General features: G+C 42.8%; 1 protein-coding gene across 1 annotated transcript in view; it reads right to left on the bottom strand.

The window, feature by feature from the left end:
- The window catches only part of FBXO16 (F-box protein 16), a 33,004-nt gene extending 17,967 nt beyond the window's left edge, over window positions 1-15,037 (bottom strand). Inside the window, exons 1-4 of the mRNA XM_052693081.1 lie at window positions 14,899-15,037; window positions 9,611-9,646; window positions 2,115-2,321; window positions 719-883 (exon numbers count right to left, since the gene is read on the bottom strand). Of these exons, the coding sequence (XP_052549041.1) occupies window positions 719-883; window positions 2,115-2,321; window positions 9,611-9,646; window positions 14,899-14,994 (504 nt within the window). The 5' untranslated portion in view covers window positions 14,995-15,037. The remainder of the gene's footprint in view (window positions 1-718; window positions 884-2,114; window positions 2,322-9,610; window positions 9,647-14,898) is intronic.
- Between the last annotated feature and the right edge of the window lie 506 nt (window positions 15,038-15,543).

Below are 15,543 nucleotides of genomic sequence, written 5' to 3'. Positions count from 1 at the left end.
GTCCCAGTGCCCACTGCACTTAGATGGGCTGAGTTGCATTGGCTTCATCCACTGACCTCAGAGACAGCCTACGAGGGAGTTGGCTAGAGGTCTGAGTTTTTGAATAGAAGGCAGAAGATTCCTGCCTTCACAGTCCCACAAACAAGGGGTCTGGATCAATGAATCTCAAGAGAAAACAGTTGCTACTGAGTAATGCTCCACTTCCCCAAAATGACCCTGCCACCTTTGAAGAAGACAGGATGAGACAACACGGAGCCTATAACAGGCAGAACATGTGGGGTTTTTTAGCTTTCCACCAGCTAGACTGACTCTGAAACTTCAGCAGGGGCGATGCTGGGCTTCCCACTCCTGCTTATCAGATTGAGGTAGGCTATCACATTCCCTGCAACCTGGAGAAGAGAGGGAAAAAGCCTGGAGTGCTGGAAAGAGAAATTTGGAGGATTACTTCAGAATAATCTGAAGAGAGGACAGGAGGAGAGGGAGACCTTGGTGACTGCTTCCTTCCTAACTTCTGAGATTTTCGTTCCCCCTCATCCTTACCAGGGGTGGATGAGAGAAGGCAGACCACATGGCAACACATGAGTTTAGATTCTAATTTAAAATTATGTATGTTCCTTCTTACTAGTGGGAGAAGGTAGTAAGTTTAAAAGTTAGCAACTCTATTAGCCTAGAGTATTATAACTGGCGTGGAACACCTCCAGAGGTGGTAAGCATATACCTTTGGTCTTGTAACACGCAGCTCTTTCACCATTTCAATGTAATGTCTCTTCCAGATTCCTTGCTCAAAGGGGGTTGGAATGAAGTTGATGTACCAACCAAAATGCAAGCATTTCTTCATCCAGAGCTGATCCAGTTCAGACAGGTTCTTCCAGTGCCAGCTCACCTGTGGATGACCAGTAACCACATATAAGAGTAGATCAACATCTTGGGGTTTCAGACATCTCAGATTACAGCTGGAGATTTATCTCCCCTGGATGCAGCTCCTTAAACTAACACTGTACTTCAGTGCTGTTTGAACTCCATGTAAACCCAGATTTCCTCATGATCTGCTCATTGTTTGTTGGCTGATCTCCAGTGCAGGGCGAAATGCTCTGAAAATCACTAGTCAAAAGGAAAGACTTCAGCTCACTTAGGGCAACTTCCTGCATTTCTACCCAGTAAGTGCATAGGAGTTGGAACAAACCCTTCATTGCATTTTGCTGACAAAAACAGAAAAATAACCCCCCCAGGTCTGATAGACACATTCAGTTTTCTCCCTACTCAGGTTCTGCTTTTATACTCCATTGCACAGTCACCTTGCATGCAATACTTCTTCTAGCCTAAGGGCAAGCATCATCTATTTGCACAATTGTGCTTATAACAGCAAATATTCAATGACATGACAGAAGTAGCACTGTAAGGACCTTCCTTTCTCATACCCTAATCTATTTTCTCCCTGTCTGTGCATGAATACCTGTGGTTCATCTTCATAAAAAAAGAATTGTTGGAGAGAAATACTAGAGAAAGCTGAGATTTTGATGTATATGTATTAGTAGTAATATATGGTGTACTATGTTTGTTAGTGCAGTAATCATGTCACCCATATTTGAGCTTATTCATTCAGAACTAGCTTGGGGAACACATTAGCAGATGGAATCCTTAGACAGTGTGCTCAAAAGCACCTTGATAACTTCTCTGCTTCTGCACATCCAGCACTTCACCTTCAAGTATTTTAATGGATCTGGTTTTTGCTATTTTCTTAAAGCAGTGTATGCACTTCTTTACAACCACCATGGGCTTCTTCAAACAATTAATGATTCTGTACATTGTGCAAAAGCGCCAGGCCTTCTTGAGAACAATCAGCCTTGTAAAGTGCCACATATTAAATGGCTTAGCGTTGAGCTCCCAAAATTAGTCTTCACTTTCATAAACATTGGCCAATTTGATTTATTTTAGGATCTGGGGAAGTGCTGTGTTCTATCTCGTACGAGTGTCACTAAGCATACAGCACCAGGGTGCCAGGTCACAAGGCATTCTTGCGTTCCTACAGCTTTATTGGAACCTGGTTCTGTTTCTTGTTTTATCTTTTTTGACCTGACTTTCTGAATCTTAGCATGTGTTGTTTTTTTTTTTACCTGCGCACATCGACAAAGACTCCGTGGGTCCAGAAAGGAGAAGATGTACAGGGACAGAACTCTAGGAAGCTTCACGGTAAAATCTAGAGCTTCGATAGGAATTCGATCTTGTAGCTTCTGGGCACAGAATTTCTTCAGGGACAGGGAGCAGAGCTCCAACTGATCCACCAGGATCTTCTGTCTCTGAGCATCTGTCCACTTGATAAACTGAAAAAAGAGTTCCAGGTTGTGAGAAACCGGAGATCCAGCTTGTTAAAATAAATCATACATGTAAGGCAAGGGAAGGTGTCCAAACAGCAGCTTTTGGTGACTCACTCAATAGCAAAGCATGTAGGAGCTGGGAACAAATGGAGAGGCTACATTAAAAGAAACTCAGAAGCCACATAACGTATGATTTATAATCCTCAAAGGATCCAGGATGACCTTGTCCAGGACACAGTCATCCTCACAAGACTCTTAACACCTAGGATCAGTTTGGAAAACTTGGCTTCAGTCATTAAAAGAAGGAGACTCAGGCATGTGTTTGCAGGATTGGGTCCTAAGTTGACTGCTGCTTCCTCACCTATCCTGACCCATGTATGGCCCCCAAAACTGCAGTATTTGAGTGCCTCGCAATTTGTGAAGTATTTATTCCCACAGTCTGCATAAGAGAGAAATCCCCACTGCCTGCAAAGAAGCAGAGCAAAGAGAAACTACATCAGTTGCCTGCATCTCCCAAGGAAAACGTGACACAGACCTGGCAGCACAGTAAGAGATTTTTCATGGCATTTCTGCGCTTATGACAGATATCTAAAGAGGAGGAGGAAAACAGCTGGACCTCACTGTGGGAAGAAATGAGCACATAACCACACAAGCACGTATCGCTTGATACAGCAGCAACAACGGCACTGAGCAGAGAGGAGCAGAGCTGTGTAAACAGGGTGGGAGCAACGGCAGCCGTACCTGGTGTTTAGCCTGTGTTGACAGCAGGGGATGGAAAGGGCCCTGTCAGCAGGAATCTCCTGGGAGGAGACTGACCTCATCGCCACAATCTGTGCAATCTGTCTCAAAACCTGCAGGAGCAGTCCTGGCTGCGAGGGCAGCACGGAGTGCCAGCAGGGAGGACGTGGCAGAGGACCGTGTAGTCAGCGCCAACAGGAATCCCCAGTGGGAACCGCTGGCGGCAGAATGGTACAGAGAAGGGTGGACTTCCAGAGGCAGAGTGCAGATTCCTTGTGACCCAAACTCCCCTTCCTTACAAAGGGCAAGTTCCTAAAGAGCCAGGCCTGTCTGGAGAATGCTGCCTTCCCTTGCTTCTTTCTTTCTCACGCACTGGCCGTGCCTTCAACACACGTTCCTCTTTCTGTTTCCTGAAGTCAGCTTTCCACAGCTGACAACTTGCTCTCCAAATCACAGCACAGTTATTTCCGCATTTAACACCAGGGGCATTTGAAGAACTTATTTAAACATGGTCTCCACAAATCAAAAATAGCAGTAAGAAAAAAAAACATGCAACTCTTCATATATATATCTATAAGCATCTTCATATATAGATGTGCATATATATACGTGTTTATGAAGAGCTGGGTAGATTCAATGCCCAATTCCCTTCCTTTCCTTTCTTTCTCAGAATAAAATGGATTACAAATTTAATCTTTTTTTTTTCTCAGCTTCCACACCAAAAATTGATGGTGAACTGGAGGACCAGCATTGCTATGGTCTAAAATATACTGGGCTGCCGCAGACGCCACCATTTGAGGATCCCTCAGTGCAGGGGCTAGCGATCTCTCCTTGCTCTACCCGCTATCTCTCCTCGCTAGGGCCATTGCAACACAGACACCAATATGGGGATGCTGCAAAACGGTGTTCATTGAAATTCAACAGTATCTTATATACCCTCCAGAGTCCAGTTTCTTCCTCAAGGCCAATGGACGCACTGTTCCAAGCACGTACCACAATGCTGAATGACTGCCATATGTGCTTATCATGAGACAGTCCAGCTGCCTGCACCGTGACAGCCCGAATCCCCAGTTAGTCGCCTAATAACAAACCCAACACTGGGCAGATGAAAAGTAACTGAGAAGTAATTTCTTCACAGTTCACCTTACAGAATTCTTTGTTCCTTTCTTTATTTTTACCTGGATGTATTTAATTCCAGGACTGGACAATAAGCTGTGAGCAGTAAATAGCTCTGCTCCTTCTTGCAGACACCTTTACAAAACCTTCATGTAGGTCAGCAAGGACAAGAAGGGTTGGAACACAGAACCCAGGCAAAAAGCCAAAGAGAAGAAAGCTCCCAAATGTCCATGTCTTTTCATACGCAAACAGACAGCGAATTAAGGAGTACACCCTTCCCTCCCCTCCCTATTTTGCATATAACTTTCACCTCTAATGGAGTTTAGCAAAGTGCTAAATAATAACTAAAGCAGGACCTTTGGATTCAGCACTTAGGAATGTGTTCTCTAAGAATACAAATTCAGGTGAAGATGCATCACAGGGGAACAGAGGAGGTTTTGCCTGTGCCTTCCTCACTTTCAGTTTGATGTGAAAGGTTTTTTTCTGTCATGTGCCGGAGGAGGAAGAGCTTCTGCTGCACAGACTCCTCATTCATGTTCACAGCTACATCCTTTTCTCATTAAAACAATCTGCAATCATCTATTAACAAAGGTAAATTTCTCCTGGATAAGTTCCAGAGACAAGGGGGTAACTGGCTTCCTCCCTTCCACACCAAGAGATTAAGTGAACTGATCAAAGGAAATACAGATTCTCTTTCAGAGACACAGAATATTTGTGTCCGTTTAGCTCTTCCCATTCTGCCACTGCTTTGCAATGGAGCAATTCCTTCCAGCATCCTCAGCCCGAGCTTACAGCTTACACCACATGGGAGACTAAATCAGTGTCGCCCTGTCAGGAGCATGGGAACACACAGCTTCTTCTCCACCGCATTCAGCAGCAACCAAGTATTTAAGCAGGCACAATTTGTCTCTTTTCCAGTATTAACAAGCATGTCCCCATCCCACATTTGGCTGCTTTTCTCCACAGTTCCTCCCCTTGCATGTGATTACAGCAATCCAACCAGTCGGACTGGATTCCCCTTTTCAAGGGACTGCACCTTCTCAATCCGCAGCCAGGAACTTTTTCCTTTTCTGTGTCTTTCCCCAAGTCCTGGAGAACAATGTCTCCCCGGGGACTGCGTGACATAAGGCTACCGACCGTGTCACCAGGGAATGCAGTGCCCAGCCTCTACTCCTGCGATCAGTTTACGATTAATCCACGAGTGCACACACACAAATAATGCAGCCTGACACCAAGGGGAGAGCCCAGGACCTCAGAGCTGAGGAACACAACCTCTGCCACTTAACCTAAAGAGGCCCCTCTCTGCTCTAACAGGCAGGTTGTTTTACTGACTTGAACCAGCCACTGAATTGGGACATAATCCTCGCCTCCAACTCAGAATACTGACGTGAGTTCACAGGGTTACAATCACACTCAGGCAGCCCTGTGCTCTGCAAACACAGCACAGAACTCCCAAGTCACTACTGCCCTTCTGGAACACATTAAAGCAGAATAACTTGCAAGTAGATGGATGGTTCAGCTCAGCAGAAGCAATTTTTGTCTCCTCAACCACCTTCTTCCAGCTCCAATGCAGTGATCTATTTGGAGGCAAGGGTTAGAATAGAAAGGGATGAAAGAGGCAGCATCTGGTGTCCATAATAGAATCATAGAATTGTTTGAGTTGGAGGGGACATTTGAAGGCCACCTGTCCCACTCCCTGCACTGAACAGGGACACCCACAGCTCCATCAGTGCTCAGAGCCCATCCAGCATGACATGGGCATGTCCAAGGATGGGGCACCACCACCTTTCTGGCAACCCATGCCAGTGCTTCGTTACCCCTTACTGTAACAGACCTCCTCCTCATATTAAACCTAAATCTCCCTTCTTTTATTTTGAAACCATTTCCTCTGGTCCTATCACCACTGCTGCTAAAGAGCCTGTCCGCTTCTTTCTTACAGCTCCTTTTAGGTACTGAAAGGCTGCTCTCAGGTCTCCCCAGAGCCTTGCTTCTCTCAAGTGGTTCTTTGCCACAAATTAACTAGTACTCTGACAAGATGTAACCCATGAGGTGAGCTGAATCATTGTTAGGGTTTCCCAATTTGTCCACATCCCATTTGGCTAGAGCAGAAGCTGAGATGCTCTGATCACATGGAGACACTTGAGCTTAGGTATCTTAATATACAAATTCAACCCTAGCCTCATTGTCTACCTGCTAACCTGCATGTCAGCATAATAGCATCGAGTGTTAAGGTAAAGCAAAATGATGTTGTGTTTCTTAGATTAATGGGAGGAAGTATTGGCTTGAAGTATTGAGAACAGAGCAGAAAGGGAAGCTGAGAGGGAGTCCATCAGGACATCTTCCCCAGGTGCAATATAGAATAGCAGCTAGAAGAAAACAAAAAGAAACTGAGAAATTGTAATGCTTTCCCAGAAGTATTTCAACTGAAAGACAGCAGCGCAGTTTATCTTTTGTATGTATCTGGAAAGCGTTTGGGTAAAGCAGTGTGATAGAAATTCACCACAAATGCCTCCAGCAAGATCGAAGCCTGCAAATACTCAGCCCTGGGAACAGCTATGTAGGACAGCCTATCTGCTGCACTACCACTGCTTCACCTCTGTGCAGCAGTTATACCTTGATGAGTTCAGTGCAGTGTGAGACAGCCAAGATCCTGTAGAGGGTCCTACTGTTTTTGTTCAATAGGGCAGGTGACAGCACAGCCGGTCCTACACCCTTTGGGGCTGCTCAGCCATGCAGAAACAGAGAGAAGAAATCCCTTCGGGTCACCTAGTTCATTGCTTCTCAGTCTTAAGGACCACAACAGCCTGGGAGACATTAGCTTAAAAAGGTTGAGAAACTCTTAGTTCAGCTCCTAGTGCAAGGAAGATAATCCTGACAAATATTTGTCTAACCTGTCCTCAAAAGACTCCTCCAGTGGAGGTTTCCACCCCTTAGCCTCCAAGGCAAGCTATTGCAGCAGTGAATTAGCTCTAAATTTTGCTGGTGTCTCAATTGTATCTCCATAATTGAGATACAAGCCCATTATTTCTTATCCTATCCAACGTGAATACAGAGATCATTCCCTTCTTTTTCGTGTGCTTTAATCTGTTATTGTAAAGATAACCTTTACAATACCTGCACCTTTTCCCCATCTTCCCTAGAGTAAACAGACCATTTTCAAGTTTCCTGGACCTGAGGCCATTCTCAGAAGCACCTCCACCTGGTGCTCACCTTTCTCAGTATGCATGGTACAACACTGGCAATGGCTCTGCCTTTCAGACAGCTCTTTGGGATATTTCCCCATTTTATCATTATAAGACAGTCATATTCATAATTCCCTATATATTTTATAGAGTTGCAGCATACTTTGGTTTTCTTGTATCTGCAGTTTTCATAAACATCATTCTTACTCATAACGCTTTCCATTTGTCCCTATCAAACTGCAGAACTTTTCATTTTCATTTCTAATCATTTCTAAGTTCATGAAATCACTCCCAGCCTGATGGCATCTGTAAATGAGTATGTACTTCCCATTCCTCACCCAGATATAACCAAAAATGAACAGTGCTGAACTCAGGATGGACTTCAGCCCTCCAGTTTCATAACAAGCCATTTGTAACTACACTGAATGTGGAATTCCCAGCCATAGAAAGCCAATCTCCAGCAGTTTCATCTAGTCTGTACTTCCTGAGTGCACCCTGAGAGGATTGTGTGAATCAGTGTAAAAAGTCCTGCCAAAGCACTGTGGTTTCTTGATAAAGTTTCTCCCGAACCCAAGCTGCCCTAGGCTTTGCATACAACATAATGCCAAAGGCTTTGAAGGGAGCTAAGAACAGCTTTTGTGCTTTCCACGCCCTTTTCATTGCTATGATGGATGACAGAAGCACAAGGAGAATTAACTCCAAAGGAGCATGGTGAGAAGTACTGACCAAGTGTCAGATGGGGGTCAGGTATTTAACCTTTCAGAAGATGATTCAGCACTTGTGTTGTGTTTAGGGAAGGTTATTTCCAGATTTTGGCTCTTTCAATAGAGGTTCCAACAACATTTTTTACCAGCATGTATACCATAGGCATTTTAAAACACCCATCAGTTTGCAAGAAACAGATGTGAAGTTTGTGAGTTACTGACTTTCATCTTAAAAGGTGAACAAGCGTCCAATTATTTTGTTTTCTTGGTTTTTTGTTAAAACCCTTGTGATCAAAAGGCACACAAATAACAAGGTGTGGACAATGTATCTCCTATAAAGATGAATAATCTGTATGAACTTAAAATCAAAATGCTTGTCTGTAAGAAACAGTTTACATGCAAAAAGCTTTCACACAAGTGCCCTATTAGGCATAAAGAATAAGCATCACAGTTCACACAAAGTTATTGTGCAAATATCCTTTCTCAAAGAGCATTATTTCTACATGTCATTTTAGCCTGAGTACCATACGTAACCATGTACCTGGTTCTGTGGTTCCACTTATAAAGATGTGCAGAGGGCTCAGCCACACAGTCACTGCTTTAATACATCCACTCATTTACTGCAATAAAATCACTGAGTCTGTATTCCTCTTTGCACAGGAGACGAGCAGAATACAGCTACTTTCCCACAATTATATAGGTTTTTACTCATAAAAGAGTAAGGACAATGTGATATTTCAGGTGTTGCAGATATTCTGCCATTGCATGCTGTGCCATCTGCTTCCAGGGTAAGTCACTTACAGTTGCATTCCTTTACAGCTGCCAGCTATGACTGCCTTCATAGGCTACCGAAGCAGGCATCTCTAGAGAGCTGCTCTTTCATCCTACATTAAGTGAGATGAATTACCCTCTGGAAGCACTGCTTTCCTTCTGTTGACTGTACACTGAGCCTACGATGACCAAACCAGTCAGGCTGAAATCCCTTTGTTTCACTCATACACACTTGGCCAGAGAAACCCTATCCTGAATGCCTATCTTACAGTGATCTCTGGCTGTGGCAGAAAATTCTGTTTTAAGTCTCTGTATACCTCATTTTTTTAACGAAAAATAGGATGACAGCACTTTCCTGACTCATACACAAGTTATGAAGATATTGATAGCATGATACTGTGAGATGGTCAGCGATTGCAGCATCAGGAGCCCTATGTGTGCTCTTTGCAGATATCGTGTCATTTACTACCAGCTTTAAAGACTTTTATCAGGCAAAGGCAATACCTGAACACCCAGTATCCTCTCTGAAGACTTCACAGAGTTTTCTGAGGGCTTCTTACCTTATTACAGAAAATTTTGAGAAAAGAATGTAATTTCCCAAGTTCAAAACTTACAAAAATAAGGCACCTTTGCCTTCATCAAAAGTTGAAGTTCACTTTCATGTATCTTTAAGGAAAACGAACCCCTTTTTCAAAGTAGGATGTTATACATTCCCCTTACAGTAATCTCTTGATAAGTTCAGAAACTTAACTGTATTTAAATATATATAAAAGGAAAAGTTTACCCATTTTCTGAACAGGGCTCTTCTTTCTTCAAATACCTGTAAAAAATACACACACAATTAAAAATGAATACTGTAAGGGGATTCAGTATCTGCTAAGAAAAAACATAGCTTGAAAAAACCAAACAAGCTATGAAACCTGGAAAATAGAAACAGCATCACAAAATGGGTGAAGTTGGAAGGAACTTAAGGAGAATGGTTAAATCCCAAGTCCCTGCTAGGGTCAGCTAAAGTATGTTGCTTAGGGCCACATCCAACTGGATTTTGAATATCTTCTTAGATGAAAACCCTGCAGTCTCTCTGAGTAACTTGTGTGTGACCACTCTCATGGTAAAAATGATTTTTCCTATGGTCAGTGGAATTTCCTGCCTTTCAGTTTGTGGCCATTGTCTCTTGGCATTTCCCTGGAAGCTACCAAGAAAAGTCTGGCTCTGTGTTCTTTACCTCCTTCCATCAGGTATCCAAATACACTCATAAGGCCGTATCTGAGCCTTTCTTCTCCAGGCTGAACAATCCCATAACTCTCAACTCTTCCCTATGTGTCAGATGCTCCGATTTCCTGATCCTTTCTGTGATATTTCACTGGGCTTATTCCAATAAGTCTTTGTCTTTCTTGTATGGGGAGTCCAGAATCGGACACATCCCCAACCAATCCTTCCTTGTTTATAAGAATGAGGACCAGCAGAGCATCTTCCCTTGTTGGCTCCTTGATGACCTGTGTCATCAAAGCACTCCTGAAACCTCCTGGGTTGCTTGTGTTGCCCTTCATAGATCTTTATTTACTTTTTTCAGTAGATTTCAGTTCTCCTGAGTTGGAGAAACTGGGTAATGGAACGGATACAACGTGGATAGCTATCATAGAGCTCTGGCTATGGCTTACTAAGGCCAGTTGTTGTGGCTCATGCTGTCCCTAGGTTCTTTACAGTGACAACTAACAAGATGGATGAATGGTATCAAAATACAGCAGAGGATTTGTGATGTTGACCTTCATCCTTAGGGAGCTAGATATGAAAGCACTAGCACGTGGCTTTCCACTACTACAAAACTGCCTTTATGCTCAGGACTATGACCTTGCAAGTGAGGAAATGCTACAGATGTATTGCTTCTTCTTTTTTTTTTTCTCTAGAAGACAGATCAAGGAAAAAGCCCAGTTTATAACTGTGCACAAAAACAGCTATTAACCACAACTAGGAAAACATGTTTGATCATTATAAACTCCAAAAATGTTATTGCTTTGACAGCCTGCAAAGAAGGTTCATGCAGAGAAAGACATTAACAGTGCTGATGTCTGGTACAGCAGTTGTCAGCATCAGCTCTGTCTCTCTCAGCAGGAGTGTCTCCTGTGAGGACTGAAAAGTGACATTTCTTTTATTTGCATGTTGACAGTTATTATTTGCTTTATTTGCATGCAGGACACTTGGCAAAGTGAAAAAAATACAAAAGCTGAACAAGCTGAACTTGGAAAGGGATTTGCCACAAGCAAATGATGAATAGTCAAAGATCTAAGTTTTGAGATGGATAATTCAAGTGAGGCAGGGAGCTATTTATGTAACTGAATGCAATTTAATGGTCTTTGATCAAAGAAAGACACATATTTGCTTTCAGCATTTTTGGAGATACAACTAAGCCAACTCTGTTAGAAAGTTCTGCCTACTCCAGGCACTTGGAAGCATTAATTAGCAATAGAATAGCCCCAGATTGGTATAATCATCTGCTGAGTCAATCAGATCCATTTTTACTGTTTCCTCCTCAAGTTACACCTATCTCCTACCTAGGTTGGCTGGCCTAGGATTCAGCTCAAAGCCCAGGTTGCTCCTGAGAACTGCCATCTCACATCTGTGTTCTTAGGTAGATATAAATAAGCTCAAGCTCAGGGCTGTCTGCCAAATCCCTCCAGTCTTTGCTGCAAATGCCACTTAGGCTCTTCTGTCCCACTGCATAATTCTGACTAACTGAAGGCAAATACTCTCTCGACATCCAGTCCTTCCTTAAATGCAGATCCTCCTCTGGTTTTCTGAGTGTGAATACTGCTTAATATTCCTAATTCTGGCTTCTTTACTTTGGTTTGTTCCTGCTGGAGATTGTGGATTTAAAACAGATGTCTGCCCATGACCCAGTGTAACGCTATGGGCAAGATCTGATAGCTGCAGTGAAGGCAGAAAAATATAGATGGAGAACAAGACTCAGGATATACAGCAAGCAGGAGACATCTTGGGTCCTGACATCAATGCAGACAAGTGTGCTCCTGAGCATATTTGAAAACCTAGGGAAATCTGCAGGAACCACTGAAGCAGCATCCCCTGGATTAACCCAGATTAGATAGGTGGCAAGTTTACACTAACTGCTTTGAACCTGCTCCTAGCAGTTGTTTAGATGGAGCTTAAATGCTATTGACCAGCTCTAAATTCTCACCATTCCTGCCCCCTCACTGCCAATTCATCTAAGAAGTATTTTTCTTCAGCACCTCTTCTCTCTCTGTTTTTATCTTCTCACTGTTTTTCACATACCTTCTTTCTAGAAACTCTTTACTTTTTCAGACTTCGTCTTCACTCAAAAGTGCAGAAATGAACAGAGATAGGATGGTAAAATAAAATAGGATGGGAAAATAAAACCTTCTCACACCTTATATATATCAATTGGATTATCTCCCAATTTCACCTGTTGGCAATATTTCTGTTGCAACTATTTGTTTTCTTCTAACTCTGCAGAGCCAGCACTGAGAGCTGTGTAGGGATAAATGAAAGAGTTTCAAACCTGGATCAGAAGCAAATAATTTTTATAATGAATTTAATCACTGATCACAGGTCTGGGAGATAGGAGATAGGTTCTTTCCTACCCAGAACAACAACATTAAGATGTTGGAGGATGACAGAAAGACTGCTGATGTCTACCTAGACTTCAACAAAGCCTTTGACACTGTCTCCCACAGTATTATCCTGGAGAAGCTGCAGCCCATGACTGGGACAGGTACACTCTTTGCTGGGTAAGGAACTGGCTGGAGGGCTGGGCCTGAAGCATGGAGGTGAATGGAGTGACACCCAACTGGCGGCCGGTCACAAGTGCTGCTCTCCTGGGGTCACTACTGGGAATTGTTCTGTTCATTATTTTTAAAGATGATTTGGATGAGGGAATTGAGTGTGCCCTCAGTAAGTTTGCAAATGATACCAAGCTTGGAGGAAATATCAATCTGCCTGAGGGTAGGAAGGCCCTACAGAGGACAGGCTGGATAGCTGGGCTCAGGCCAATGGGATGAAGTTCAACAAGACCAAGTGCCAGGTCCTGCACTTTGGCCACAACAACCCCGGGCAATGCTACAGGCTTGGGGCAGAGTGGCTGGAAGACTATGCAGAGAAAAAGGATCTGAGGGTGTCTGTTGACAATTGGCTGAGAAAAACAAGACATTGAGGCCCTGGAGGCAATGCAGCAGGAGCACAAGTGTTATGGGGAGTAGCTGAGGAAATAGTCATTTTTCAGTTTGGAGAAGAGGAGGCTCAGGAGAGACCTCACCACTCCCTACAACTGCCTGAAAGAAGGTTGTAGTGAGATGGGCTTCAGCCTCTTCTTCGGGTAACTTGCAAAGGGAAAAGAAGTGATGGCATCAGGTTGAACCAGGGATAGTTCAGGTTGGATATAAGGAAGCATTTCTGCCCTAAAAGAGTGCTGAGGCATTGAAGCAGTCTGTCCAGCGTGGAGTCACCACCCTGGAGGTGTTTAAGGAAAGGACAGATGTGGTGATTAGGAACATGGAGTAGTGGGCAGTACTGGTGGACAGCTGGACTAGATGATCTTTGAGGTCTTTCTCAACCTTGGTGATTCTACAATTCTATGATTCTAAGGGCAAGAGTACAAAACAGTCCAATATTAGCTCCTACGAGATTTGCTGCAGCACAATGCAACACCACATTGCCTAAAGAGTGGAGGAGTAAAAAGATGAGAAAGGGCTTTTTTTACTCACTCACTGCTAGTCAGATTGCACTTTATTACCTAGTGATGTGTGTCTGTAAAAATGTGTTATAAAGAGTGTAGGAAGCAGACATTAAAATGATGCAAAGGCTGGAGAATCTGCCAAACTGAAAGAACTTCAAAGGGCTCAATCTGTTTAGTTTATCAAAAAAAAGATCAAGTGTTGGCTTGAAGCAGAGTAAAAGTACTTCCACAATTTAAAAAAAAAACAACACAATCTCATTACAAAAGAGTTTAATAAGCTAGCAGAAGAAGATTTAGATGATGGAAGCTAATGCTAGAGGTATTGAGACAAGAGACAAGGTTTAATCTTTTAATGGTATAGAGGATTAGCCAAGAGAAAAAAATTGTTAGCAAAGTGATGAAATTTTCATTTCTTGATAATCCCTAAGGAAATCAATATGCTTTTGTGGAAGATACATCATAGCCAAATTCGAATTACTGAGCTGAGGACACAGAGAGGTGTGTGAAACGAGGGCCTGAGAAATCCAGGAAGTGGCACTGAGTAACATTATGGCCCACTCTGGATTAAATTCAATGAATCATCAGCAGATATATTAACTGAACTCTGAGGGAGGAATGCTGTCCTGATGATGCATGAGATAAAAAAAAACACCTTCCTTGCGTTAGCAGATCCCAGATTTAGTCTGCAGAGTGGGAGACCAGGAAATGCATCTTGTTATTTATAAATTGAGTGCATCACTTCAGTTAACAAAATATCAGCCCCATCTCAGCGTGGCCAGGCTCAGCAAAGGAGTCAGGGTGTGGGTACCAAGGTCTCTCCTGCAAATTGTGGTGGAGCACTGGCCACTCAGAAACACTGACACTGGGTTTGCTCTGGGGCTAAGTCTTCTAAGGCAGAAAATGAATGGCTTTCACTAAAAAATGAATACACATTCTTTGTTTAAAAATGGTTTACTTGTCAAAATAAGAATACTTCAACTACATGCTTATATGCTTTAAGCAATATACATTAGAACTTCACATATCATAGTAGGTTTTATACACGTGAATATATCATAAAGACTATGTATTCCATATATATACATTTATTCCTAATATTAAACAAGTTATTAAAGTTCTGATTCCATTACTCATGATTTACACAGCCAAAAGGATAAGTCAATTTTTTCTGAGACTTGAGAATTGGTGAAATGAAACAGAATTTACTTTAAGGCTTGTGAATATTCAAAACCTGACTGGACAAGATCACGAGTGAACCCTCTAGCTGACTTTGTCTTGAAGAGTTGGACTCAATCACCAGAAGTCCTCTCCAAACTCACCAGCTCTGTGATCCCACAAATTTGACCCATTTGCACAGAACTCACCTGCTCGTTCATGGCTGGGTTGCTCAGAGGTGTCCACGAGCTCATCTTGATTTGTAGCTTGGGGCTGTTCATGTTCTTAGAAGTCCCAAATGCCATCGGTAGGTGAGATGGTGAATCTACCAATGTCCTGTAAGCACCAACCCCTACAACAATGGAACAGAACAAAGACCAGCATCACCCTTGTGCTACTCCATTACTGTATGTTAGTGAAAAACCAATTACTGCCGATTGCAATTCAGTGACTTCAAAGCACAGCAGTGATACAAGTAAAACTACCTGAAGGTCAGTTAGGGTAAGGCCTTCTTTTTATTTTGGGCACTCACAGTAACTTGACAGCAAAGCCCAGATTTCCTAATGGAAACCTCTGTGTGCTAATATGATATCAATAATTAATAATTAAGCAAGTCTTTCCCATCACAAATGTTACTGAACGTGCCTTTGATTTTTGCTGCATAAGTAATCACAGGAGGCTATTTGCAGCGAGCTAGAAAACACATAACATTTCTTCCCATTTGCTGGCACTGAAAACTAAAGATTGCCTGTGCATCTACTTAAGTGACATCAGACAGATTTTTGCTGATTCTGATGGGCATGTAATGCCAGGCTTCAAAGGGCCAATTTGTTTCCATCACACTTAACTGAAAG

The sequence above is a fragment of the Tympanuchus pallidicinctus genome, unplaced genomic scaffold (genome assembly GCF_026119805.1).
Source record: "Tympanuchus pallidicinctus isolate F22 unplaced genomic scaffold, pur_lepc_1.0 scaffold1, whole genome shotgun sequence".
Taxonomy (NCBI): domain Eukaryota; kingdom Metazoa; phylum Chordata; class Aves; order Galliformes; family Phasianidae; genus Tympanuchus; species Tympanuchus pallidicinctus.
This window is presented reverse-complemented; position numbering and strand designations above follow the sequence as displayed.